Source organism: Poecilia latipinna, unplaced genomic scaffold, assembly GCF_001443285.1.
Source record: "Poecilia latipinna isolate Pla-1442-1.1 unplaced genomic scaffold, P_latipinna-1.0 Scaffold634, whole genome shotgun sequence".
In the NCBI taxonomy this organism is placed as follows: domain Eukaryota; kingdom Metazoa; phylum Chordata; class Actinopteri; order Cyprinodontiformes; family Poeciliidae; genus Poecilia; species Poecilia latipinna.
Genome location: NW_015113250.1, coordinates 82,412 through 97,719, shown reverse-complemented (window position 1 = coordinate 97,719; position 15,308 = coordinate 82,412). Strand labels below are relative to the sequence as shown.

At 38.2% G+C, this 15,308-nt stretch overlaps 1 protein-coding gene across 1 annotated transcript in view; it reads right to left on the bottom strand.

Annotated features, from left to right (window-relative positions):
• The window catches only part of usp43a (ubiquitin specific peptidase 43a), a 122,449-nt gene that overhangs the window by 85,749 nt on the left and 21,392 nt on the right, over window positions 1-15,308 (bottom strand). The window contains exon 4 of the mRNA XM_015043450.1: window positions 749-846. Coding sequence (XP_014898936.1) covers window positions 749-846 — 98 coding nt within the window. The remainder of the gene's footprint in view (window positions 1-748; window positions 847-15,308) is intronic.

Sequence of the window (15,308 nt, the reverse complement as noted above, 5' to 3'; positions counted from 1 at the left end):
TTTGTACTGTAAGTGAAGCACGGCGAGCCGGAGCTGTAGATAAATCCCATGGATCCTCCATAGGTCTGTCTGACCTATTTTCATCCATTCCCACTATGTCTGAATAGATATACTCTCTAATGGCATGTACTGCCCTGCGCTTACTAAAAATAAATAAATAAATAAAAAAATCAACCCTAACACCTTATCTACAGTACACAGCAAGCACCCTGAATAATTCATGAGATGTCCAAGTTTTAAAAGTAGTCCTCCTTATTCTCACTTTCCATTCTTTTGCCAGAAACACCTACAGGCTGCAGAGGCAAAGCAACATTCCGTTTGATATTATTCTCAAAATATAACAAGCAAAAAACAAACAAAAAAAACAAGAAGCATGTCTACAAGAAGTTCTGGAGTGTTTGTATTAGGAATCCACCGACATGAATGTTTGGGCTGATATTTATATCTTATGTCAATGATGCTGTTATGGTCAACAACCAACTATAATTGATATACATTTTTCCTTTCAACACCAGAAAAGAAGACCATACAGCTGAAATTGCTTCTCTGCCTCTGCTGAACACCCAATCCTATACTGTATCATTATTACAGCCACATGCCCAAACAAGCACCACATGGCCTGTTTGGCTTGCTAAATTTGGAGCAGTTATACATGATCATAACCAGAATGTTAAAAAATGACTAAAACCAGCCAATACTGATGCTAATGTAGATGTATCTCCCTGCTGTTTATCTCAGCAACACTCACCTGTACTGAGCCTGAAAGTGTTCCTTGACAAAGCTGTGGCGACCCCGAGGCTGCTGTGTGCTGGGTAAACTGGAAGGATTCTCTGACGCACTGGTCGCCTGTAGGCAGAAAGGTAGGGAAGAGACACATTAAGGAAACAATCACTGTAGGAGGCAGTCAACCTTTCAAGACAATGCTGCTGAAAGCAAATGCACAAATACAGGCAAGGCAATGTCATTCTTTTGTGTCCACACGAGTCCAGAAGCTAGCATTCTGTCTATATTACCTTTGTTTTCTCACAATTAGAAAAAGGATAAACACCTCACTTCCAAATCTTCTCCTCTCACAAATTTAGCATGAAATAAATAAGTGAGGCAGATAATTGTAGATGAAAAGAGAAGCAGACTGTAGAACAGAATCTGTTGATTTTAAGATTGACCAGCCATGACCACTGACTGGTTGCTCAGAAAAATCTTCTTTTCCTCAAGCACAGAGTGCACCGTACCTACTAACAGGCCCAACAACGCTCTTCAGTGTGGAAGTCATTTCTATAGGAATAAGTCTCAAAGTTCCCAATTTTCCCCTGTTATCAACAAGGTTACAACTGCAGTCTGAAGAAGCAGTAGTTAGTTAAAAGTCACTTAAAAATATAATTATTTTGGGGGAATCACTTCTGCTCCTGGAGAGCTGCTCATTTTACTCACTTTGTACTTTTGCAGTTTTTATTAATTACTAGAGCTACACAATATCAGGAAAATATGTAAGTGTGATATTATTGTTCAGAATTGCAATTTCGGTCTTGCTGGTTATCATCCAACCCACATTTTTCAGATGTGTTTCCTTAGTTACCATGACATAATGTCCCCACCACACTTTCAGTTTTAGCAATAAAACCAAATCTGGTTTGGGGAGCAAGGGGCAGTTATAGTCCAGCCACCTGGCGAAATATGCAGAGTGTGAATGCACAACATTTGAGACATTTCCTCAAGGTAATCATGTCTAAACAGTCCTCTGTGACGACTGCAGTTCAATATAGTGAGCAGCTCTGTTTTAATGCCCATCATTTTTAGGTAGGAGCGATTTACCTGAAGTTGACTTCAGCAGATACCAGAACGGTTGAAAGGATTACAGAGTACTTGCTTATCTTTATCCTTTCAAACCTTCAGCCTGATTCTGTTATGCGACATTAAATTTGCAAAAGCTGGCGGCATTTAGGAAATTCCAGAGTTACGGTAAGGGTCTGCAATTTTTATTGAGTAAACACAGACAGATATTTACAGGTAGGACAACCATGCTGACATGGGGTTTTAAAAAAAATCTGTTCTTAACCATTAGCTGTAGAAGATGGTTTTAATACATAAAGTATTGTGCTAATGTCCACTGAAATAAAAAAAAATAGCTGCACTGGACTGAACAAGCAGGAGATACTTCAAACATATCAAGAAATAAAATAACAATGCAAATGCAAAAAAATGAAAACAGCAACAGACTGATACACTTATGTTATTTCACCAACGCTGTTCCAGTGTCAAGCCATGACTGCAAAGGCAAAGAACATAGCTTCTTCAAGGTATACCTAACTTCATTTTTAAAAAAGTCTCTGATACCTAAAATAGCTAAGTCTGAGTCATCTTCACTCCGTAATAACTTCCTCAAACTTCATCAAACAGTGTCGTCAGTGCAATCTGACAGCAATATCTGATCAATCATCTGGCCAATCTCCGATTAGCATCAGTCAAGAAGAAAATCGTCCAATTTCAGTCATCAGCCATTTTCTAGGTGCATTGACATCTTCATTATAAGATGTCAATGAAGATGACGTGATAACATAAGATTCAAATGAAGGGTATATAAAACATTCAGGTGTGATTTTTTTGGAGGTAGACTTTCACTACAGTTTCCACATGTGACCTTTGAAACTCATTATTCAGGCTGTTTTGTATCTGGGAAACTTGGGCAACAGACACTTAAGTGTCCAACCAAAACCTTCTGTGTGACTCAGCACAGACACACCAAGGTACCAAGAACTCGTCTCGCCCTCCCTCTCTGGGGAACTGAGACTTTCTCTATTCGTCTTGAACCGTGTCCACAGAAAAATGACAATCTAACTTTGACAAGGCTGTTCTTTTGTTTGGACAGAATCCAATCATCGCTGCATTAATTTTGAACAATAAGCTTCTTCTTTGCATCTGCATAAACTTCTCCAAGTATGACTAACTTAAATACGTACCAAGGTAAAAAGATCCAAGAAACACATCTGGCTGTTCCCAAGCTTCCCTTCAGTTTCAGATTTGACCTCATGTTCGTTTTGACATGTGGCTCAAAGTATTTTGACAGAAAAAATGTAAACATTTTCAAGGATTCATTTGCGGAATATTAAGCGCAACAAAAGAGGATTTTAAGAAAACACTTCAACACCAAATGTCTTATTCAGGTGAAGTACAACAGCCTCTGAACAAAATAAAATATAATTTTAACCTTTATTTATAAAACAATCAACTTCAACTAGCAACTGCACAGCCATTTCATCTGCTTTCCTCCATGTTTCCACAATGTTTTTACCAAACTTTTTGGTAAAAAAGTTTGGTAAAAAATTCTGTGTAATAATTCTGTGTAATAATTTCAATATTACACAGAATTTAAAAAGACCAATGCTTATATAAAAAAGTGACTTTTAAAATAAAAGGAAATGGGAAAAATCTTCATGTAAAAAAAATAGTTATTGGCACACCCACAAAGTCCTCGTAGAATCCGACTTCTGCAAACTGTCACCCATTGCATCAGGCAACAACCCAAACGTCAGCAGACATCTTCAAGGGGCCATATGATGTTAGGTAGGAAGGCTAACATGAACTCCTCAATGAGTTGAAATGATTTCTTATTCTCTAACTCTGAATTTTTCTTCCCCCATGAATCTGTGCTCTGATCGGTTTGAGGAGTAAAATATTTCTCCAGCCCAGCCAGGGGAAATGTTTTCTGCCCCAGATGCAGGCCTTTGTCTGTCTGCTGGTGGAGGCTCAGGTTCCCTCTGGATATCTGCACTCCAATTCCTACATGAAAACATATGCTGGTATCAAAGCCCTGCTGATTTCCCGAAGCACACACAGGCATGTGGACTGTTCCTGAGCAACTCCACAGAGCCTCTTCATCTCACAGGGTTGGTCTAAAAAAATCAGAAATCGATGCAACAGAGAAAAGGAAGAAGAATGTAGTTTGTGTAGCTGGGAAGAACATATAAGATGAGATCCTTCAGTTGGAGATAAAAAGCTTGATCTATAACTAATGGGGTGCAGATTTCAGTCAAAAAAATCAACTTTAAATGGATTCTTAGAAGATATCTATGTGCAAAGGGAAAACAAAAAAAGTGAACCGAATTAAAATTATGTGTCTGAGTTTGCTGAAATGAGTAAAATTATTCATTACTTAAACTTGTTATATCCAGACTTAGGTTAATCAACTTTGGATGTCACTAATGGAAATTACAGCCTATTAGCCATAAAGTGTAATAGCTTTCAAACCACAGAGGCAACCCTGTCATTGCTCTTAAGCCCTTAATGAGGACAAATTTGGAAAGTCTTCCTTATTAAACAAGAGAGAATAAGAGATAAAATAAACGGTGGCCAAACAAAAAGATACAGAATCTGTTATCATCCCAAACCACATTTCCAATCAACATGTTGGCTCAGAAGGCATCACACATTCACCTCTGCTGCCAGCCGCAGCTCTGAGTCATCCTTACACATTCAGAAAAACTGCTGCCCGCTCACTCACAAGCATCCGGGACCGAGTACTTAATAACTTGAATGCCAAAACACTTTTCACCTCATTTCCTCATATTACTCACTTTCTTTGCCACAAAGCAGAAGGAATGATGCTTATTGCTTTGGTTAAAAACAGGAAGACAGAAAAAGATCCAGATAAGAAGAGATACATTTGTGAAACTGATGTTCATTTTAATCCAACAAGGGCAAACCTGATAGCTAGGAGGCAAAATTCAACCCACCTACACTCTATCCATAAGAGTCTGAGAAGATTTGCCAATAATATAAAAAAAAAAAAAAAATAGGAAAACCATGGTGTGGGATACAGGCAGTCCCAGATAGCATTACACGACAACAATAAACCATGAAATGGACAAACCTGGCCAGGAGGCTGAGCGTGTCCAGCAATTATCCCTGCAGAAAACATGGCTGCCATTTACTATATTTTATGACATCTTGGCATGAAGGTATCGTACTAGAAAATTATAATTGGCAAATGAAAAGCACAACATCCACCAATCAAAGTATTGATGATGCTTGTTAACAATCCATGTCAGCATATCTGAAACGCAAAATTTTACTTTTTTGCACTTGAGTAATTCAGTAATTTCACTTATGAGTTTTGTTTTGAATTTTTCCTAATCCACCCAGGTTCATCTTTGTATACATTCCTAAATATACGCATTCTGAGGGTCCTCATTATATCAAAAACTCTACAAATAGCTGTTTGGAGGACAACATTAATTTGCTTATGTAGTCCCTGTGGCAGATTGATGACCTGTCCAGGGTGTATCCAGCGACCACTGCAGAAAGACCCACCAGAAAAACATACTTACTATGACAATAAGATAATCAGCTTATTGGATGGAGTCTCCAATACTGTTTTCACCTGGCACAAATGATTAAAACCAAAATGCTGAAGCTAATGAATGAGAAAACAGAGAAGGAAATTTTTTGATTTAAGGCAAATTGCTACTGCGTGATTTCGTAATATCAAGCAGTCTTAACATGGATATGCAAGTTTGTTTGTAAGGACTTAAGAACCAGGGTGATGTCCTTTATTTTCCTAGTTTTACTGTAAATGTGAGCAGCAATGGTTTGGATCAGTGATAGCTGTCTGACTTTTCAGGGAGACCTGTGAAGACACTATTGCAGTACCATAATCAATGCGACTAAAGATAAATGCAGGGATGTGTTTCTCAAGATTTTGTTGAGATATTTGTCTTTTTACCCAGGAAATGTTCTCCAGGTGGTAGAAGACTGACTTTGTAATCGTTTTTGTAAGTTTTAAAGGTTCAAATCTGAGTCCATTGCAATGCCAAGATTCTCTGGATTAAAATCCAAAGGTTTACAGAGAATGGAAACTAAATAAGGCTGATTTAGTCAATGATCACGCCTCATTTTACGTGATCACTCCCACCACAGTCTAAAAGCCACACACAATTGTACAGAACTGGTTTTGAAGAAATTTTGAAGTTTTTTACCTGTCCCTTACAACATCGGGTAAAAATAGTGGGAAATGCAATTTCCTATTTATGCTCAATATAACTTTTTCAGCCAAGACATTTCCCCACATAAGTCCAGGCGCTCTTTGTAGAGCCGCTGCTGGTTGTCAGTCGTCAGGTTTAACATTTTGCAGCAGCCTTACAGCAGGGGCTTCACTTATGTATCCATATTCCTTTCAGCATAGAAGTACATAAACATCTTCAGCAAAAAAATGAGCGGAGACACATTCATGGCAGTCTAAAGCTCTGTCTGTGAGTGTTGGCTTCTTCAGCCGGTGAACTGCAGCGGCCTTGTGCAGAACCAACACATGGAAACAATCAAGATGTCGAGATCCAACATTTTTCCTTTGAACTTGTCAAAATTCAACTCGACTAACATGTAAGTATACTTTCAGTGGTGGAGATGCTGAAGTTTATAACAAATGGTGGGACATGATGAAGGAACAAAAATAAAAATATACTGTTATTGCCATGTTCAGCAGTTGTATTGAAATTAGATGCTTTCATTACATCATGTAGCCCTATTTGCTCGGTTATTTCACTTGTTTGTTTGTTTTTTAAATGCATGAACCTGAGCTAAAATGTCTATTCTTGCAAGTGTGATTCAAATCTTACCTAATCATTGTTGTGTGGTGGATTTCCTCCATGCTTCCTTTTATTCAGAAAATTCATCTTAGAGACAAATTAAGAAGGTTCTACGTTTGAAATATATATTCTCATCATTCCCACTTTGCTGTGAAAGATGCCAGCTTAAAAGGTCAAAAGTATTTATGTTAACCTCTAGTTAAAAGCCAATAGTTGACATAAAATGATGTTGTCGACCCAGAACTATATAAACTATGAATTATTGCTTGAGTAGGTGACAGAACTGCATGTTTATGTTGCTATGATGTGTACGCAGCTTCTGCCGCCACAGTTTTGTCTCTACATTTTTTGTTTTCTGAAACTGTGTACCCCAGTTTATGCTCAGTGAGCTCCTGGGAATCTGTCAGTGGAGTGGAAGTAGTCAGCCCCTGGTAGCAGCTTGATGCTGTCAGTCTCCAGCAGGATAAGCGATGATGTCTCCTGCAGAGCATGTGAATTAGACGAGCCGATGTAGACATAACTCCTGGCTGCTTAAGGAAATGGTCAGATCGCCCTCTGGTATTTAGAGACGATGCAGCATCAGTAAATATCTGGTAAAAGGCAGCATGCAGTTTATGAGCAGGATTTTTAAAACAAAGGAACTCTTCCATTTGAAGTGCCTAACAACCGAATACCAGATCCCAAATATGTAACTCTTTGAAGGGTTGGTAATTAACTGATTGCTCTTTGTATTGATCTTGTTTTTATGAAGTAGAAATCTCTGACACAAAGAGAAACTTTAGCAGTTCCAATAGATTTTATTACTTACTGAATGAATAAGTGGCCATAAACCATTTACATTATGATGATTTACAGCAAGTTCTCCCAGAAAGTATTGGAAAGTGGAATGTTGTAAATTTTATGAAGTGGTTCAGTCATAATGATCTAGATGCACTACAATGAAAATGTCCTCATATTAAACCGATATTTTATATTTTACAGAATAGAACTTCTCTCGTTTAGTTGTATATTCAGAACTGTTAAACCTCTCTGTGTCACTCTGTACATTAATAATTAGTTCTTATTTAAGATAACTGTTAGCGGCATAGTGATGCAATTAGGTTTACTGATTTACCTAAGTAAATGAGTATTCTCACCTAACTTCTAAGTGTTTGATACGCTTTTTAAAAAATATCAAAGTTTATATAAACTCAAACTGTTTTTTTTTTTTTTTTTTAGGAATCTCTTTCTAGTGTTAACCAGTTTGCTTGGAAAAGTTTCACATCTCATCAGAAAAGCTGTTTGAGTTCTGGTCATTAGTTACATTTTCAACTAAAGATGATCAGATCCATTTTTTCTAATAAATATCTCTATCTCAATGTCAAAAGGAAGCTATGTTAGTAGTAGTTACCAACTGTAGCTTTAGTGCCCAACATCTTGACTCTGGCTGCATTCTTTGTGAAACAGATTTTATTTTCACAAAGCAATTGTGGTTTTCCTACATCTCCATTATAAATCACAGTTTTATGAATTCAAACTAGGAAGTCGGTATTAAGGAATATTTTGGGTAAATTTTAAAGTCTTTTGTATCCCAGAGATAACCTACAGATCGACAGGACCTCACTTTACTCTTACTTGAAAGAAAAATAAATTTGCCAATTTAAAATCTCTATGGAAACAAAAAAAAAAAAAAACAGTAATGGTGTGAAGGTTGTGGGACCACCACATATTAATTAAGGTGGCACTGTTTCAAGGCAGACTGACACCCTCCACACACAGCTTGTTCGTTGTTCGCTTGCTACCAAATTTAGAAATTTAAGAAAATTATAATATGTCTATGCTCAGTTTTACGCATCAGAATCCCAATAGCTAATTGTAATATTGCTGGTTTCACAGAACTAACTGGGCACCCTTAAATAACTTGAAGTTGAATAAGGGACAGGAAACAAACGGAGAAACAACAGAGCGAAGTCCAGACTGACTCAGAGAGAGATAAGGGAAAGCATTCCAGAGGAGGGGAGGAATGAAAGAAATGCTGTCCGCGCAGTAAACCAGCTGAGTCACCTTTATTCTTTCAGCTGGGGGCAGCTGCTAATTCGGCCCATTCAGACCTGGCTTATAGAAACAAGGCGAGCTGGGAGATAACCCCACATGCACTCTCAGCCCTGCTCCTCTGCCCTCTTCCACTCATCAGCTTTCTCTCCTCTTTGTTTCATTAACTTGTGCCGCTTCATGTGGCTTTCTCCTGACTAACTGATGAAACTTTATTCACGGCTTCTCATTCTTTTGTTGCCAAAACGCAGCTTCAAAGCATCTTTCTCTGATCTCAGACCTGCCCCCTCAGGGCGCTGCGTGCACCCACTTCATTTTAAACGGTGCCAAGTGCAGCCGGCCAGCCTCGTCACTCTGTGGCTGTTACTATGGCGATGCTGGCGAGGCTAAACAGAAGCAGCACAGAAAAATAAGCAGCCTCGGACAAGAGCTAGAGGCAGAGATCCGACGGCCAAATCTGGTTTGGCCGGAGCCATCCCTCTCTCTCTCTCTCTCTCTCTCCCTTCCCCTCCCGTGTGTTTAATCTGCATGCTGGAGGTGTTTATTCCCCAGCAAATATTGATTTAGAGAAATAAAGGAGTTGATGTCACGCCTTTAGAAAGAAACGGGGAGAATGTATTACTTCTACAGAGGATAGGCCCTGTACGGCTGTTTGTGCTCTCTCAGGAGGCAGGGGAGCATGACGATCATCACTGCCAGGAGCGTTGGACCCATCAGAAAAGAAGCAGCACAGCTGATTGGCGCTTGGCATCCGGCGAACGATTGAGAGAGATCATGTGCAACAGAAGAAACTGAGAAAACTCTAAATTTAAATTGGCAAAAATCCCCCAGTGGGAGGAATAACGTTTGGCCGTTGACAATTCATACTCACTTGAACCACAGCTGAAGGTCTTTGCTGTATATTTAAAGTGTCTATATAAGAAATGGAAACTTACAATTAAGGTTGCACATACTCATTTATGCAAATGTCAATAATTTTGGGAGTTTAACTGATTTATTGAAAATGTTTCTCTGGGCGTTGGACTATAAGGAAAAAAAATACAATTTTAATGATTTTTAGCTTTAAGTCATTGAGGATCTTCTGTAATCCACAAAGGGTCTAAGTTATGGATTCAGACTCAAATATATACATTCACTACTCATATTTGCTTTAATGTCTTGGTCACCATGAACTCTAACAGTTTCAAACTGGATACTTCATCACTCTTTTTGGAAGAATTCATAGGGTTCATGTAACCTGGGTGGTTTTTGTTAAGAGCTGCACAATCTAAAGCATTGCAACCGTCATCACAACATCACTGTGCAACATCGCCGAAGCAAAGGACTGCTTGGACATTATATTAGGTAGGTTATAACAATCCAGGTGATATGATTTCAAACTCAAGCAAGTTAAAATACTTGTCCATTTGGATGGATCTGGCCCACATATGATACAGATCTTAGTGATAAAAATGGTAAATAATCGGGAGCTATGGTGATAATGAAAAACAGAAAGAATTGAGGGAAATGTGGATAAAGCGTATTCACCGCCACAATATAAAATTATATCATAATTTTGTATTTCCTAATATTGTGCAATCACAGTGGCTTCCTGGCACTGAGCTTGCATTTCAGCATATATGTTCAGTAGAGTAGAGGTGTGGATTTCAGTGATACCCACTCCAAACAATCCTTAGCATCATTATCCTGCTGGAACATCTGCACATCTGTCCAAAACATCCAGGACTTTGAAAGTCGTCTTCCTCCATCATTTAATCTGCTTTTTGCAATGCACCAGTACAACAGGCAGCAAAACAGTCCATCAGTATGATGCTGCGGACACCAAGCCTAACAACTGCTACACCGCAATTAGGTCTGATAGCTTCATTGTTTCATTGAAGTCATAAAAGTAATTGATTTCCTTCCTGAAAATTGCAAGGTCAGAAACCAGAACATAAATAAACTCTGACAGGTTAAAAACCACAGAGCAAGCAATAATACAAGACTCAGATCTAAATTTTAACAAGCTATGCAGTCTATCAATAACCAGATGACTACTTTAACATTACCAGAATTAAGAGCTTTGTGTGCAACAGGAAACAGAAAAAAAAAAAAAAACGTACTTTCATTTGCAACAACTTAGATTAGTGTAACAGTACCTATACAGGTCTCCACATCCAAAGTGCCCAACACCAGAAAAATGGATCACATTAAACCGTTTTTAAATTATTGAAGTGAATCAGTGTTTGCCAAAGGACCTCAGCTTAGCTATAAAGGTCACACAGAGCTTTATCATTTCTATCATGTCTTAATTTAGTTTTGCTGCTGTTATCTGATGCCTTGTTGAAGTTTTTGATGTATTTGTTGTTTTCTATCTCCTATCTTTCGTTGTTTACAAAGCACTTTGTATTGCACTATTCAAAGTAATCCAAAGAAATTAGCATGCCTTCACCTTGAGTCTTCCAATCATTTGTCTTGTCATTGAGCCAAATAACCAAATCCTTACCTACTTTGTCTTTTTTTAAAAAAATCTCTCTCTAGGAGAAATTTGGTCCCTCTATGAGGGGAGCTGCAAACTCCAGTCAAGCTAGAGAATAGATTGAGTTTTTTTTTTTTTTTTTTTTTTTTTTTTTTATTTTGGCATGCACTCAGTCCAAGTTAATGCTAAAAAGGTTTTTTCGACCCCTTCTAGTTGATCTGGAGCCTTTGTGGTCCTGGGTGGTTAAATGAAGTTTAAGCCACTTTATATAAGGGGGCTTGGGTCGGACATTTAAGACTTGGACATGAAAAGACAATGATCCCAAATACATGCCACAACTGTGTTCAGTTTACTGATGGCTACAAAAACTTACTTTCTCTTTTTAAGCTATCATGTTATCTTTTAAGAGACAGCCATCTCATTTCCTATTAGAAACAAACTTCCTGGTTGAGTGAATTGAATCTAAATCAGAGGTTTGAATCAGTTGGGGCTCAAAAAGAATAAAATTTCAAATTAATCAATTCATATTGGTGGATACGTCTGGTGCATCTAAAACAAAAGTGTAAAGATGAACTCTACCAAGCTTTCAGCATCCATTCAAGCTTTAACAGCTTGAAAGGATGTATTGATCCACTAGTAAGAACAAAACATACATGATCAACATCCTTCTTTGACTTAATGATTTTTGATTTATGTACTAGTTCATTAGCATCCATCTGAAAACAGGCTTTTTTAAAATGTTTCCCTCACATTCCAGTGAGAAATTATACTACCGTTAGTGTCAAAAGGGGCTTTTAGTTTGAGCCACACGTCTGGGTCAGTTTTCTAAAATCCTTTATCCCTCTGAAAAATCTGCCACACTGGCACATTAGCACTTAAGCTGCAGTAAAACCTTAAAAAAAAAAAAAAAGCTATGAGCACCAACAGAGGTAGACACATAAAATGCAGCAGAGGAGTAAATACTATGGATATCCATTTCTAAATATCACCTGTGCAATTCCTTTTATAATGGTTGCAGATCTTTGTTTGCATTGTTTTGTGATTAAATACGAAACCAGTGCAGAAACAGGCGAGAGGAACAGGTCCGACTGCATAGCAGTGACAAGTCCTGTTTGACAGGAAGACACAACCACATGAGGACTGAAAGCCTGGCAGGGTGGGCGTGGAGCAGGAAACAATGAACAACCAGCCAGAGAGAGCTTTTTGTTCACCTGAACCAACAAAAGATTTGTCCACATTTCTTTTCAGCTTTCCCCAGTGGGACCAGTTCTGAGAATGAAACGCTGATCATACGGATAACAACGCGTGACGATGGCCGCTCAATCCCTCAGAGGATTTCACCCTCATTACTCCTGCTGCGTTAGTAGCTTTAGTTTAGCTTTAGTGACTGTATGAGCGGCCGCTGGGAAACAAGGTGTCCTCTCTCCATTTTAATTATTGCAGTAGAGCTCTCATGATCTCATTCCAGTCTCAGCCCTGAAAGCTCGCTTTTACATCGTCCACCCAATCTACAGCGCAAAGCAGAAGTTTTAATAGACTTTCTCATGTCTTGCAACTTTACAACCACAAATGTCAGGGTATTTCATCTGACCAACACAAAGCACTGAATCCTTGTGAAGTGGATGGAAAACAATATGTGGTTTTAGACACTGTTATCAAATGATGTGAAAAGCTTGCCATTTAAATGAATAAAACTCTGTTTTAATATATTTTCAAAATGTTTCATGCTCCTACAGATAATCACATTTTAAGTGTTGGCACAGTTTCTCAGCTTGATTTCTGTTTGGAGATTTACTGGGACATTCTAACACATGAATATGTTTTGATCTGAACCAGTCAATTTAGGATGAATGATCAGCTTCTCAAACCCCATCAAAGAATCCTCACAGCATGATGTCAGCACCAACATGTTTCAACATTTATGATGTTTTTAAGGTGTATAAGTATCGTCACCTTCTTCCACATTTTTGCTGCATCCCTCAACAAGGTGGGAGGAAAACTTCAACCCTTAGAACTACTAAGCACCAATTCCAGTGGTATGTCTAGTGTTTGTCGCAAGCTGTGACGTTTTTCTGTCCCCCCCGTCATTGATCTGAGTTGTACAGTATTTACTGTTCTATGGCCCGGGAACTGAAGGAGACCCAGAAATGGTGAGTTATGGATTGGTTGTATGAATCCTTTTATAATGGACAAAGAGTACCGAGCCGCACTAACCCCTGCCGTTACATCCAGTGAAACCAAGGTATCAGGACAAAGGCAAATGACTGCAATCGTTTTTATTTAGGGGTATTAAAGTAAATGGGGGCTAAATATAAATGTATACACTTTTCATATTTCTATTTTAAAGTTAGAAGAAAACTATGCGTCATATTCATCAAGCTTCACATTCATGCGCTGCTTTGTTTTGGCTTGTAACGTCAAATGTCGATGAATTATTATTATGAATACGTCTTCAAGGCACTATACCTCATTATAAAACCTATTTTATAATGAGGTATACCAAACCAGGTACCATGTTTGTACCTGGTTCAAACATGTACATGCTTTTGAACATGTGTGAACCAAGAAATCTGCATGGAAATGACAAGACTAACAGGAAAAACAACACAGGAGGTTCTAATGAATCTTTTTTTAAGCACAAGGTGCCAAGTGAAAACCCCAAATTCTCATCTTTTCCTCACAAGTTGCCCAAAATCACAGCTCTCCCTCTTGTTCCCGTGAAAGCTGCTACGAAAGCAGGAAGACTCAAAGTTAGAAATTAAAAGTGAAGAGATTAAATATGCAGTTAGTGGAAGGACAAAAGCAGCAGCTACGAAGCTACCAAGAGGAAATTAATTTCTAAAGAGACATAACAGCTGTAATGAAATTCTACATGAACATTTTTATAAAATCCCAGAGACTGGATTTAGTTAGAAAGTCTGCCACATAATCTGGAACCTATCCAATGATGGTCGTGTTTTGGGTCATGGTGGTTTTGGTACAGTAAGCTCTCCTGACAGAGATTAGAAGTTCAAATATGACTTTGTGTTCTTATGATGCAAAGCACTTTAAACTGCCTTGTTGCTGAAATGTGCTATACAACTAAACTTGATTGACTTGACTGATTGATAACAGGCGACTATCATCGCAAATCCTTATTTAGAAAAGCCTTCAAGTTGGCATTCCAACTGCATGACATCAGCCTCGGTTCAATTACCAAGCATTGCAAACATTGCCAGTCTAGATATGCTGCTAAAGCTGAACTTGTGTAAACCATTAATTAACTCAAATATTAACTCTTTAAGTATGTTCATTAAAAAAAATAATAACTTCAGAATCAGATTTATAAGGAAGTCGGAGAATAAATCATTTTTTAAATGATTTCAGAATGCTTTGAATGTATGATATGGTAAAAAAAAAAAAAATCTCCTTACTGTTAATGTATTCCTTAACAGTAAAGCATGAAATTTAAATTAATTTCATGCTTTCAATACAGACAGAGCTTTATCTGTGTTTTTGGACTACCAGAAGAAGAAAGTCCTTACCGAACAACACATTAATTTGAGCATTTCGAGTGTAAATGTAAATGAACTACAAGCCATTGAATTACTTAAAATTATTCCATAATCAATGTATGTATTCTCAGCTGATAAAATGAGGGAGCAAGTGTACACATTAAAAAAAAATTGTTGAGTCGTCTAAAATATTTAGAGACATAATGACTTCTGATCCAAGGTCAGCTGGAGGAGATAGACTTCAGCAACTAGACTAAACTCAAGAGAACAGGAAAGTGTTTTGTCTGCATAGGTTCTCCTCGTCACTCCAACAACTCAGACCCAGAAAATCATGAAGGATGAGCAGGACACACCAGCTAGAAGGGATGATGTACCTGCAGCAGCCTCACATGCAATCAATCACTGGACTAATGCTGCTGCCACTTACAGCTCTTCTTTGTGAGACTGATTTTCCTCCTCGGGGAACATATTGCATTTTTCATAACTAAAAGATGTCCCCAAATTTATCTCTACTAGGACCTTTCTTCCCCTCTCTCTACTTGTGTGTCTTTTTTAATTTGCTTCATTAGATCCCAACAGATTAATAAGCAGCATAAAATCTACCGACTTCTGTCAAAGTGAGCCGGGAGAGATATGTCTTCACTTTTCAGCGACCTTTTCTGTAGAGCCTTGCAAGAGATGCGAAGGAATACAAAAGAAGCCAGCAGAGGTGGTTTCATCTGAATAACTCACAGCATCCACCAGAGA